Genomic DNA, 12,612 nt, shown 5'->3' on the forward strand with positions numbered 1-12,612 from the left:
ATGGACGACTTGCGGGTGCTGTGGATGCGCGACCGCGTATACACGGCTTTCGGCCTCACAGACCCCCAGCTCTTTGAGGACCTGATGACCCGCAACGACGGTGAGGCTGAGGACCTCATACTGCACTTCCTCAACCAGGCCAGCGAAGAGGAGGCCGCCGCCACGCTCTTCTTCTACCGCAAGATGGTGCCCGAGGAGGTGGAGGTGGAGGTGGAGATCGGTGAGCCCGCGGCCGCCCCTCCTGCCGCTTTCTCCACGCTGGGGACCTGTGCCGGCTGACCTTGGCCTCCGGTGCAGGTTGCAGACGGTTATGGTCCCCAGTCCCGGCTCCCACAGTCCGCTTGGAAAGGCAGCCTGGAATGAACAGTCACAGCAAACGCTTATGGAGTGCCTAGTCTGTCCCGGGTGCAGTCCCTAACGGCCGTATCAGCTCATTAGTGCTACGAAGTGGGAGTATTGTTACCCCATTTCACACAGCAGCAAGCTGCTGCCCAGGGAGGCTTGAACAACTCACCCACCTAGGTCACACAGGATTCAAGAGTAGGACCCACTGCCCAGTGACGGGCCATAGACACGAGAGAAGCGGCCCTGGGAGGGAGGGAGGCTTCGCCCTCCCTCTCCTTGACAGGGGCAGGGGCTGTGGAGGGTCTGAAGAGCAGTCCTTTCTATCTCCTGAGGCCCCTGGCGTGCAATGGTAAAGTAATGCCTGAATGAGATTCCCAAAACTACAGTGGGTGGATGTGCCCTGCAGTCAGCTCTCTGCAGTCGGGGCACGGGCAGAAATCGCCAGTGAATGCAGGAATCCTGTGGGTGACCGCTGTTAGTTTGGTGTGTACCCTGCCACACCTTTTCCAAATGATAAATTATTACACCCCTATTATTACCCTACCAACTAGACCCAAACAGGCCTTCCTTCTGCCAGACCCTGTATGTTTATACATATACACACACACACACACACATATATATATATATATCCATATGTATACTTTCTGTGGGATAGGCGTGTAAAAGTGGGGCTGCTGCTCTCCTGGGCATGCGCATTTGCAGTGTGGGTAGGTCCTGCCAATCTGCTCTGCGGAAGGGCCCCGCCAGCCCACGCCCAGAGCCGAGAGGTGCCTGGGTGCCGGGAGCCTCGCCCCCACCGGATGTGGTCGATCTTTTTATTCTTTCCTATAGATGAATGGCGGATGCGCTTCCTTATGCTAATCGACATTTCAGTCCTTAGTAGGGCTGAGCGTCTTTTAAAATGCGTTCTGGTTATTCATGTTTCCCCTGTGCTGGTTGTCACTATGTGATGATTCTTGAGTCCTTCGTCTCCGGGAGAATTTGCGCAAGTCTTCTTCTTCCCTGAGTCGATGAAGGCTGTCTCTCGGGTATTTCCATATGACCGCGTTGGTTTACAGACCGGCCCCCGGACGTGGGGAGCAAGGAGAGATGGAGAAGGGCAGGCAGGTGGAGCGGTGAGAGGTTTAAAAAGCAAGGGGGCTGCCCCTGCGGCTCGTTTTGGGTGCCCGCCCAACGAGGCCGTCTCAGCCCGCCGTGATCATAGCTTATAGAGAGACCTCTGCTCGGCTCAGTCACGGTCACCACCCTGAAAGTCTCAGCCCCAAGGAGCTCTCAGGCTGCGTCCTTGAAAACGCCTCCCGCCGCAGGACCGTGGGCGGAACCCACGGCGGAACCTACATTACACTCCGAGCGCAGGGAGGCCGACTTCCGGGTCAGCCGGGGTCACTTCCGCTCTAGCGGACTTACTAGCGCGGCTCTCCCGCCTCAGCCGGTCCGTCGGCTCCATGGGCTCTCACGTAGTGAGACGGTCACGGTTTTTTTCTTTCTTTCCATGTACGTGGCTGTGAAGACGGCGACGTTCCTGCCCCGTCTGAGGAGGAAAATGAGGAAGAGGAGGCCGAGGCCCAGCAAGTCGGGGTCATTGATAAAACGTCAGGTGTGGCCTCAGGACGCGCCGGGCGGACGGTGCTGCGGGGGCGGGGGGGGGGGGCCTGGCCGGGGCCGGGGCCGGGATCGTTTCCACTTCTCCCGGAGACGGAGCCGGGACTTGGTGGGACGCACGGAGCGAGGGCGCGGGGTGTCCGTAGGCACGTCGTTGGTGTCCCGGGGCTGCCGCAACTGGAGGCCGCGGATTGGCGGCGGCGGATGGGCGGCGGCTCCCGGCCCCGGTGGTCGCAGGGCCAAAGTCGAGCTGCCACCTGCCGAGCGGCCCTCGAAGGCTCCCGGGGAGCCTGCCGGCTCGCTACCCCCCCCTCCCCCGAGGTGGCGGTTGTCAGTCCTGGGCTATTTCCACCTCGGGTCGCGTGGAGGTCCTCCTGCCGCCGGTCCGCCCGGGTCCCCCGGTGGGTGTGAGCCAAACCAACGGCGTCTGCCCGGGAGCAGGATCTCAGGTGCTCCTGAGACCCACACCTTGCGGTTTCTTTCCTGCCTCGGAGGGCCCAGAAGGCAGAGGTGGCGGGAGGCGGCGGAAAGACGGGGATCGGGCTGACCGGTAGAGGGCGCTTCGCCTCAGAAGGAGGACGTTCAGCGGCGCGTTGACGGGATGCGCAGACCTGGCGGCAGGGCTCGGAGCAGACAGCCCTTTACTCCGGGCGTTAAGTGCCTGGGGCGGGACCCCCCCATCCCTGCCCAGTTAGGGACTTAGGGGCAGAGCACCCTGTCAGGTGACTCGTCCTAGAAGCCCTCGTTTCATCCACACTTTTAAAAAAAAGTTTTAATTTTGTTTTAAAGAGGGGAAGGGAGTGAGAGAGGGAGAGGAACAACAATGTGTGGTTGCCTCTGGAGCGCCCCCTCCTGGGGACCTGGCCCCCAACCCAGGCAAGTGCTCTGACTGGGAATCGAACTGGCGACCTTTACGTTTGCAGGCCGGAGCTCGATCCACTGAGCCACACCGGCCAGGGCATTATCCACACTCTTAGGAAGGCACCAGTCTCTGGATTTAGGGCCCACTCTGCTCCAGTGTGACCTCGTCTTAACTACTCACATCTGCAGACTCTCGGTCCCAAAATGCTCACTGTCTGAGGTTCAGGGTGGACGTGCCTTTCGAGGGGGATGGGCACTACTCCAGCCCGTCGCCTGGAGCTCAGAACACCCGTTCTTGCCCGGGCAGCGTCTCAGGCAGCTCAGCCCGGAGCCCACGGCACATGCGCAGTGCGGGTGGCGTCCCGCTGCGTGAGCTGCGCTTGCCCTTTCTTTCGGCAAATCTGAGACGCACATCGGGGGTTTCACTGCTCACCAGTGGAAAGGTCTAAACCAGAGACGTTTCTGGAGACACGCTTGGGGGTGTCGTGACGCTGCAGGTCCCGGCAGGAGCAGTCTCCCCTGCAGTGGCGGATGTGTCGGCCCAGGTCTGCAGCGGCCATCCTCATCCAGGGGAGACCTTGGCCTCCAGGGGACATTTGGTCGTCACAGCTGGAGGGGGGTGCTGCTGGCATCTGGTGGGTGGCGACCGGGGACGCTGCCGAAGACCCTGCAAAGCACAGGACAGCCCCCAGCCAGTCGTGCCCCAGCCCCAAGTGTCGGCAGTGGAGCACGGAAAAGCCTCGGTGCCCCACCCCCCACAGCGCCTGCAGAGCGGCCCGTCCCTTTCCTGCGATCCCGTGACTCGCCTTCCCTTGTGAGCAGCAGAAGCTGTAGGTCAGACACACCGGGGCAGCACGCTCCTGAGTGTTTGAAAGTCAGAGGGGAGAAGGGGTTTTAGCCATGCTCAGTGTCTCTTCTAGTCACCTTTATTTTTCAAAAGAATTTATTTTAGCCAAAATGTAATACCCTCCCTGGTGAAGACTGGGGACTACAAGTTTAGAAAGAAAGGCTGTGCGTTACGAGTAAGGCTTGGCTTTTGATAAGACACACAGTGGGTCTGAGGGCCGCAGCCGAGTAACAGAGGGTCCCCCCTAATGCGCCCTGTGAACTTGCGAACAGGGAGGCTTGGGTGGGAGGCAGCTGCTTGCAGAGAAAGGCCAGGAGAGTCTTCTGCAGCAAAGCGAAATAGCGTTACTCCAAGTCACTACTTAAGTGTGTTTTTTTATCGTGATAATATAATACATCACGTAAAACTTGCCATTTTAACCCGTCCCATGTGTGCAGCTCAGTGGCACAGAGTGTACACTGAAGTGTATTTTGACTGCGGGCTGTTGCCCGTGTTCTGACAGTGTCAGCACTGGCGACCACAAAGCCGCCTTCTGCCAGCCGGCGTGCCAGCACCGCGCCACACTGCCCCCGGTCCTCCCGAGTCTGGTCAGTGGGTGCTGCTGTCCGATTTCATGGATGGGGAAACCAGTAGAATAGGAGGGCGGATTCAGACCCACATGTTGGCCTGATTCCGAAGCCACCCCGACCGCGCACAGAGCCGCCCGAAGCGGGGGCTGAACTGTGCAGGGAGGGTCTCTCTTCTCTGTAGCTACTAGGCTCGTCCGGCACTCTCAGGGCTGTGCCCGGGCCCCGGGGTTCTGGGTCTGTCCCGGTGACGGTGGACTTGAGAGGTACGGGGTCGTTTTTATTTTCTTGTCACCCCTCCACAAATGTCGAGTTTCATCGTGGAAAAGGAGTAAATGTTGTCATGTTAGCTGTGATTCCCATTGTGATGATAAATCTTTTTAAGTGAAACTCTGGGAAGTCAGTCACTCAGTGGACACTGTAGTAGAAGACACACACACACACACACACACAGTCTCTGATTGAGGGCCTGTCAAAACCGCAACACAGATCTCCTAGTTACATTGTAAGTCTGGACTACGATAGACCCATTTGTAAATGCAAGTGCAGCTTTTTGGAACCACACCTGGTGAATGAAATACGCTGTACAAAGTGTGCATCTGGCCTGATGGAAGAGAACCCAGCCTTCTGACTGGTGCATCTTGCTCGCTGAATAATGTTTTGCAGTTAAGAATTTGCTGTTGAAAAGCAGTTCCACGTTTCCGTCTTTAATCAGCATAGAGGGTGCAGAAGTGGATAAAGAGAATTTGGAAAACTTTCCTGCCAAGGTATGTGTGCTTTCTTCCCCTCGGGGCGGGGCGGGGGGTGGGGTGGGTGATGGGACTGCCCTGCTTCCGATGCATCTGACTAACTGACCCAGTTCAGACAAGGGACGCACCATGTGGGAGGGGAGATGACAGACGTCTGTGCAGGGGTCCCAGAGGCCACCCTCGGGCGCAGCGCTGCACCACAGTGACCCCCAGAACCCAGGCGGGCTCCTGGACTCGTGGCTGCAGCTGATTTCAGCGCGGGAGCACGGACCAGAGCCCACAGGGACGGACAGACAGGGCGGAGTCCAGTGGAACACAGTGCGAGCTTCCTCGGGGCAGGACGTGGACACAGCCCGTTCTCCCGGCAGCTCTGTGCGACAGCTTGTGTGAAGCGCTGCCCGTCAGGGGAGCCCACCTGAGCCTTGACATTCAGGGTTTTCACTGGGGTCAGTCACAGAGGCCAGAGGTGCCCGAGTGTCTGACCTTGGTTCCTCAGTCTCCAGCACCCCAGAGGTCAGACTGCAGTGTGAGTCGGGGCCCAGGGCAGACAGAGCAGCGTCAGCGGAAGTCACTGCGTTGGTGTCTGCTGTCCAACAGGAGGACCCAAGTCCCCAGGACAGAAAGGCTCTCAAGTCAGGCAGGGTGTTCCACAGTCTTGGAAGTTGTCACCCAGGGGCCGGTCAAGGGCCAGGCTGAAAGCCTTGCAGGTGCAGGTCTGGGCAGCCCAGACCAGCTGAGCTGGCCCTTTCCTGTGCAGATCCCGAGGTGGGGGGTGGTAAAGCTGAGATGCAAGCATTCAGCCTGACCCCTGCTGAATGAGGCCACACCGACCCGCCCTAGGCGTGGGGCCCGCCCCCAAAGCTGGGCCGGCCTGGGCAGTTGCAGTTTGTGGCCTGGGGAACCGGCCAGGGCAGCTGGTCGAAGTGCAGCTGCGTCGGAAGTCAGCAGAAGTGTCCGGGTGCGTTCCAGGCCATGTGTTACCGCTAGTGCCTGCCGTGTAACAGCTGTGTCTGCATGGTGGGCAAGTGACTTCGGAACATGGCGCTGGGGGGACAGCTCCAGGGGATGTTAGGCTGTTTAGGGGGAGGATAATCTCGGGGTGACGGGTTTCTTCCTCCTGTTTCAGAGAATTGTCACACAAGTTGTGGAAAAGATGTATCTCCACGTCCTGTGTGCTCCTGTTCCCGAGGAGTTTCTGGACCAGAATGTGGTGTTTTTTCTGAGAAATACGAAAGGTATGTTTCCATTGTGTGCCTACGATTGTGGGGGCCTGCACACGCCTGTGTGTGTGCGTGAGTCTAACTCTCTGCACTCTCCTGAGAGTGTGACTTTTTATTGGAATAGTCCTCATTTTCCTTGGATTTCATGGCTGCAAATTTATCTACCAACTTGAGTTTCTTTGTAATGCCTAAATCAAGACCGGCAATGCTTTCGAGGTCGTTCAAGGACGTGTGCCGAGGGGGAGACAGCAGTCACCCCACACGCGCGTCCCCCGCTGACATGGCTGAAACGAGGCAACACTCTGCTTCTTACTGCGGCTTCTCCGTAAACAGGTGCCCTTACAGTGACCTGTTTGGGGCCACGGGTTCCACACTTCTGTGCCCTCTGCTGCTGATTTCACTGCGGACGGTGGCGCCTGGCCTAGTGCCCGAGGCCGTCCAGCGCCCCCGAGCTCAGGGAGGCCGGGGTGCGCCCAGGGAGGAAGCCTGCGGTGCTAGCTAAGCCCTGCAGTTGGGACGGGGAGGGAGTGTGGTGGGGCGCGAGGAGGTCCGCGGCAGTGACTCAGGGACGCCCGTCGACTAACGGGTCTTCGGCTGGACTGTGCCCCAGCAAGGTCTTCAAGACCAGGGGCTCACGGGGGCCCGGCCCTGCCTCTCTCCTGGGAACAGTGGCCCAGTGGCCGTCCACTCGGCGTTCCTGGCGCTGTGTAGGACGGGGCTGCTGTGCATGATGGGGACTGACTGTATTAGTCTAGTCTTAGTTCTATTTATAACTTGTCCGTGGGAGATTCAAAATGATCTACCTTGGGTTGTAAAGTGAGCCTTGGTGGGTGCTCTCTGTGTGGCTTCTCAGAGGCCCAGGTCGCCCTGCAGGGCAAGTATGGGCGGTTTTTAGTGGCGCCCCCGGGGACCGCTGCTCTCTGGTCCCCTCCGACCCCCGCTCTTTTCCTGGCTGTATCCGTTCAGGCCAACTTCCACTCTCCCCACCTAGCTACGTTTTAGGGCACACCCTGAATTTTAGGACAACTCTTACGCTTCTTCTCCTTGTTCTGAACTTCGGGGGCACTTTGGGAGAGGACTTCACAGCTGAGCGCTGAGCTCCTGTAACTCGTTCTCCCCCAGGGGGCGGGGGTGAGCAGGAGGAACGGGACTCGCAGAGGGTGGGCACTGAGCAGCCTTGTGCTGCCTCCGGAGCTACCGCCCCGTTACGGTGCTGTGCCCGTGACAGTGGGACTCACCGCACACAGGCGCCCTTGGGCAGGCGCCTGGGCGTTGCTCCTGCGCACCCTCACCCTCACCCTCCCCTTACTCGCCTCTTTAGGGCTCTCTCACTGAGGTCAGGCTCTCTTTCTTTCTCACACTGGGTGTTGACACAGTTTCCCTTTAAAATAAATTTAAACGAAGAAGTGTTTGATACAAACAAATATGTTAAGCGAAGAACACTGCCCAGCTTCAGTGGGTGCGTTTGTTGTGTTTCCCCTTTCCCCCCAATGAGACGGGGGAAGTGCCACGCCTGGGTGGCGTCTGAATGTCTGCGTGCTGATCGGTTTTCGGTCAGTGCAGCCAGTTCACACCCGTCAGACCTCGTCAGAAGGGTGGCCTGTTGCTGAGAATGTCTTTGTAAAGGCCCCACGAGTCAAAGGCACGTTGCCAGTGAACTGGGGAGGCGTTGAGGGGGAGGCGGAGACCAGCCCAGCAGGGAGCCCGGCCAGTGTTTTTCAGGAGCCCCCAGGTGCTGCTGTTCATGTCCGGCTTTAGCCACCCCGCCAGGGCCGCTCATCTGGACGAGTCTCGGGCGCCGCTTGTGCCAGCCCCGGGCCCCCGGCGTCCGTGTCCATTTCGGCTTCTCAGCGGCCAGGGCGTCCGTCTGACTGGAAAGTGGCGTGTGTTCTGCGTCTGTGGCTGGAGCGTCCCAGTGCGCGGGGGAGCAGTGACTGCCACTCCCCGCTCCTCTCACCCCCGACCCGTCCCCTCTCAGAGGCGATCTTGGAAGCCGTGGACATGAAGGAGGCCATGGAGACCATGCCCGAGGCCATGGAGTACGGGGTCATCAACGCGAACGTGCTTCCTCTCCTGAGAGACGTCATATGCCAGGTGAGGGCGGGCGGGGGCGGGGGCTCGGCCTTGCCGAGGTCAGGGCCGTCTGACTCCTGCGCACCCGGGGGGGCTGTTGACCGCGCCGACCCCACCGGCACTGCCGCGGGCTGCCCTTGCGGTCGTGCCTCCGGCGACAGACACTCGTAGCCGGAGGCAGCGTGCCAGCACGAGTCAGCGAACACGGCATCGCGTGACGATCCATGTGACCGGCGTGGCGTTTCAGGTGTTCTTGCCAGCGCTGTCCTTCAATCAGCACAAGGAGGCAGCCACAGGGTCCGCTCCCGGGGACGTCGCCGACCGCCTGGAGCGCGAAGTGGACCTGCCCAGTGTGCCGGGGGAGGCGGTGGAGTACCACAGCATTCAGTTGATACGGGACGAGTTTCTGATGAACGTCCAGAAGTTCGCAAACAGCATACAGAGAACGATGCAGCAGCTCGAAGGTGAGCTTCCGTTTTCCTCCCCTTTGGCCAGGCACGCGGGGTTCACGTTCAGAGGGCCACGTAAGAGTCCGGGAGCCTTCTTGTTTTTTAATTTATGATCGTTCTTGTTCAGATTTTCCCTGCACTGCCTCGGTGCCCCCTGAGGTCGTTGTTTCTGGTTTATCTTGGACTGTGTTTCGTGATGGGCGTTTTCTCAAATACCTGTGAAGTTCTGGTTGGTTCAGTTTTTAAACAGAAGTTACTAGGTTGTAACTTCAGGAACATCTTAAACAACTAAACGTTTTGATTGAGGTTAACACTGGGACAACGATCCGCCTTCCAAACTGTTCCATTTTCATTCCCGTGGAAGAGATGGGAATACAGACAGGCTGGGCAGGGGACGTACCCCAGCTTCTCGTACTGACCTTTGGGGAGAAGAGCCAGCAGGTTAAACTGAACATTATCGTCCGTAATAATTTCCTCCCAAGCTGATGGGCGGGGGGCACTTTTACTGTCCTAGGTGAGATCAAGCTGGAAATGCCCAGCATCAGCGTGGAGGGACCGGTGTCCGCCCTGGCGGCCGACCTGGAAACCGTGGAGGCCTTGGAGCAGACCGTGATCAGCTGGCTGAACCAGATATCTGCGGCCGTGGAGGGCCAGCTGAAGAAGACGCCCCAGGTACCTTGGGCCGTGCTTCCTTGTGTCCCTGGTGCGGCGCACGCTCGCCTCCCCGAGAAGGAGCCGGCAGTCTGCACCCTGTGTGGTCGAGCCTGTTTTCATGCTGCTTCGTGACCTCCTCAGGAGGTCGACGTAAACACACCCAAGATGCCGTTCTGGGGCTCTCTGATGTTCGTGTGCGGTCAGGTTACTTCCTGCGTTGATTGGTAAGGTAGTGCCGTGGTCGGTCGTGATGCTCGGGCTGCCAAGGAGAGGAAGCCCAGCTCGGCTGGCTCAGATAAGGGAAAGAGTTTGTTGGCTCACATAACTGGAAGGTCCACAGGCAGGCTGGTTTCAGGTGTAGTCTGATCAAGGCTTTTGCTGTGCTTCCCTGTGACTCTCCACTCCACCCTCCTCTCCCTGGGCGCTTCTCCCTCAGGCTGGTTTCCTCCCTTGTCTGGAGGAAGACGGAGTGTCTTTGTCCGGTGCTCCCAGCCGAAGTCCTGGGACTCACTCTGGTCCGACTGTCCTGGGTCTAGCGTCAGTCCCCGGAGTCCTTGTCCTGCTCAGCCCCTCTATGGGGACAGAGGGATGTCCCCTTGGGAACAGAGGGATGGGTGCTGGAGACACAGCTGCGGGTGTCCCACTAACGATGGCAGTCGTTTGTGCATTCCTGTCGCCTCTCAGGGTAACGGTCCTCTGGCCGAAATCGAGTTCTGGAGGGAGAGGAACGCCACTCTCAGCGCACTCCACGAACAGACGAAGCTGCCCATGGTCAGGAAAGTCTTGGACGTGATCCGGGAGGCAGACTCCATGATCGTGGCCAACCTGCAGCCGGTCTTCACAGAGCTGTTCAAGCTGCACACGGAGGCCTCGGACAACGTGCGGTTCCTCTCCACCGTGGAGCGCCACTTCAAGGTGCCACGCTCGGGGGCCCGCCTCTGCAGATCAGGCCTCCCGTGGGGTCAACGTCCTTTTTCCGCCCAGCCCCGGCAGCCTCCCCTCTCGCTCCTGTCCCTCGGGTTCCCCTGTCGTGGGGCCCCGCGGAGGCAGGGTCTGGCTCAGTGTCCGGTTTCCTGGACGCAGTGCCACGGGGCCGCCTGGGTCGGAGGTGCCTTCCCTTCTGAGGCTCACGGTGTTCCCTGGTGTGGCTGGGCCTTGTTTTGATGCCCACCACCCGGTGATGGCCCAGGGCCGCGGCTCCCCGCTGGCCGCCGTGAACACGCTGCGGTGGCGGGGGTGCACGGGCGGCCTGTCTGAACCCCTGCGTCTGGATCTTTCGGCTGTGCTCCTGGGGGTGGAACTGTGGGTCCTGTGGTGACTCTGGTGAACGGTTCTGTGCACCGTCGTGCGTTCCCCTCAACACTGCACGGGTGTCACTGCATCTGGGGGGTCCTTTTCTTCTCTGAATTTATTACACATAGGCATAGCGTTCTGAGTCCCGGAGTCATTACTCTTGTCCCGAGAATGAGGGTGGTCAGAGCCCTGTGTGTGTGCCCGAGGGCACGGTGCGTGTGTGCAGAGCACTGGCTGGGTGCAGGCTCAGCCCCGATGCCCAGGTCTGTGTGCGCAACCTCCCAGCTGCTTTCCTTTTCTGGAAGATGGGGACGAGGAGAACACTCAGCTCACACGGTTGCTGGGAGTCTTGCATGAGCACATGCGTCCACAGCACTTGACGCCAGGAGCATCGGGGAAGCAACCGACCCAAACCCCACTGTCCATGCCGGACAAGCATAAATGCATGTTCACGTGTGCATGCATGTGCACACGGGTACACACATGCACACACACACAAGGGTGGCATGGACGTGGTGCGACCTTGGTAGAGCCCGAGGGTTTGCGGTCCGAGCAGGGCCTGCCCCTGGGCTGACGTGGTGACGGCAGCCTCTCCTCTTCTGCAGGACGAGTGGCGTGTGCAGCTCGGGGGTGCCGGGCTCCCGTCCCTCCCGGGCCGCTGCCCCGGTCTGTGCCCTCCCCTACCCTCCTTTACGTCGACTTCAAATTTACTTGTGGTATTTGTGCGTGCACGCGTGTGCGAGTGTGCAGCTTGGCCTCGTGGTAGACAGTGGTGCCTGTGCGGTTGTTTCGCGGGCTGGTCGCACACGTTCCCCGACACGCGTTAGAGTGGGTGAGGCTGTGTGAGTTCTGGGTGCCGCGCCACCAGAGCTGCCGCACTTCTCGCCGGGGGACACACGCCTCGGAGAAGTGGCTGCGGTCCCTGCAGAGGGGCGGCTCCGGTGCGCGTGTGCCGGCACTCCTGTTTACGTGTGCAGGTGCTGTGTGTGTGTGCACACACACTTCACAGCACTTCTGCACGTCGCTTTATCCGCTTTGATCGTGAATCTCCACGGCAGTCCGTGCAGCCTGTTTCATTCAAACTTGCTTGGTCACCACTTTTGTCCGTAGTAAGTGTGTTTGGGGGGGCCCGAGAAGAGCGGAGCCCCCGCTCTCTGGCTGCACTGATCTCTCGGCCCCGAGGCTGAGGCCGCTGGCTCTGCCTTCTCTCCCGCATTGTCTCCCGCGCAGAACCTCACGCACGGGTCCAGCTTCCCCGTCATCCTGGACACCATCCCGTCCATGATGAGCGCGCTGCGGATGGTGTGGACCATCTCCCGGCACTACAACAAGGACGAGAGGATGATCCCGCTCATGGAGCGCATCGCCTGGGAGATCGCCGAGCGGGTCTGCCGAGTGGTCAACCTGCGGACCCTGTTCAAGTGAGGGGGCGGCGCGCTCGTTCCCTCGGGACTGTTTTCTGTCCGAGTCCCCGCTCAGCGTGGGTCCCCAAGGGTCGCCCACGCCGCGGCAGGTGTCAGCGCTCTGTCCCCTCGATGGCCAAGGCGTTGCCCACTGTGTGGAGGCTTGGTAATCGTATTTTACTCAGATCTTCAGAGACCGAGGCAGGGGGTCAGAAAGTCCTCAGTTCCGACCCCAGACCCCTCGGGTGGGACAGCCTCGGAGGGACAAATGTTGAAGGAGACACAGATCTTCTTTCACTTTCTTAAAGTCTAATCTCTGGCAGGGGGCACGGAGCCCCCGGTTGGCGGTGGCGCTCTGTCTCGGCCAGGGCAGAGCAGACTGCAGTCCTGTCTGTCCTGGCCCTGCGCCTGGGCTGCAGGTCGGAGCCGGGCCGTAAAAATAACCTGCGTAGGTGACACAGGAGCCAAACCCTCAGTCTCAGCATGCTGCTGCGGTGTGGCAGCCCCTACTGTCGGCATCGGGCCTGGGACCCAAGGCCACCTGCCC

The 12,612-nt window shown here is 59.9% G+C and overlaps 1 protein-coding gene across 1 annotated transcript in view; it reads left to right on the forward strand.

Annotated features, from left to right (window-relative positions):
- The window catches only part of DNAH10 (dynein axonemal heavy chain 10), a 90,782-nt gene continuing 78,170 nt past the window's right edge, over positions 1–12,612 (forward strand). The window contains exons 1-10 of the mRNA XM_045843105.1: positions 1–220; positions 1,859–1,945; positions 3,077–3,129; positions 4,947–4,991; positions 6,100–6,208; positions 8,172–8,287; positions 8,514–8,730; positions 9,230–9,387; positions 10,054–10,284; positions 11,893–12,083. Coding sequence (XP_045699061.1) covers positions 1–220; positions 1,859–1,945; positions 3,077–3,129; positions 4,947–4,991; positions 6,100–6,208; positions 8,172–8,287; positions 8,514–8,730; positions 9,230–9,387; positions 10,054–10,284; positions 11,893–12,083 — 1,427 coding nt within the window. The remainder of the gene's footprint in view (positions 221–1,858; positions 1,946–3,076; positions 3,130–4,946; positions 4,992–6,099; positions 6,209–8,171; positions 8,288–8,513; positions 8,731–9,229; positions 9,388–10,053; positions 10,285–11,892; positions 12,084–12,612) is intronic.

The sequence above is a fragment of the Phyllostomus hastatus genome, unplaced genomic scaffold (assembly GCF_019186645.2).
Source record: "Phyllostomus hastatus isolate PE091 unplaced genomic scaffold, TTU_PhHast_1.1 phas_contig_1162, whole genome shotgun sequence".
NCBI classification, from domain to species: Eukaryota; Metazoa; Chordata; class Mammalia; order Chiroptera; family Phyllostomidae; genus Phyllostomus; species Phyllostomus hastatus.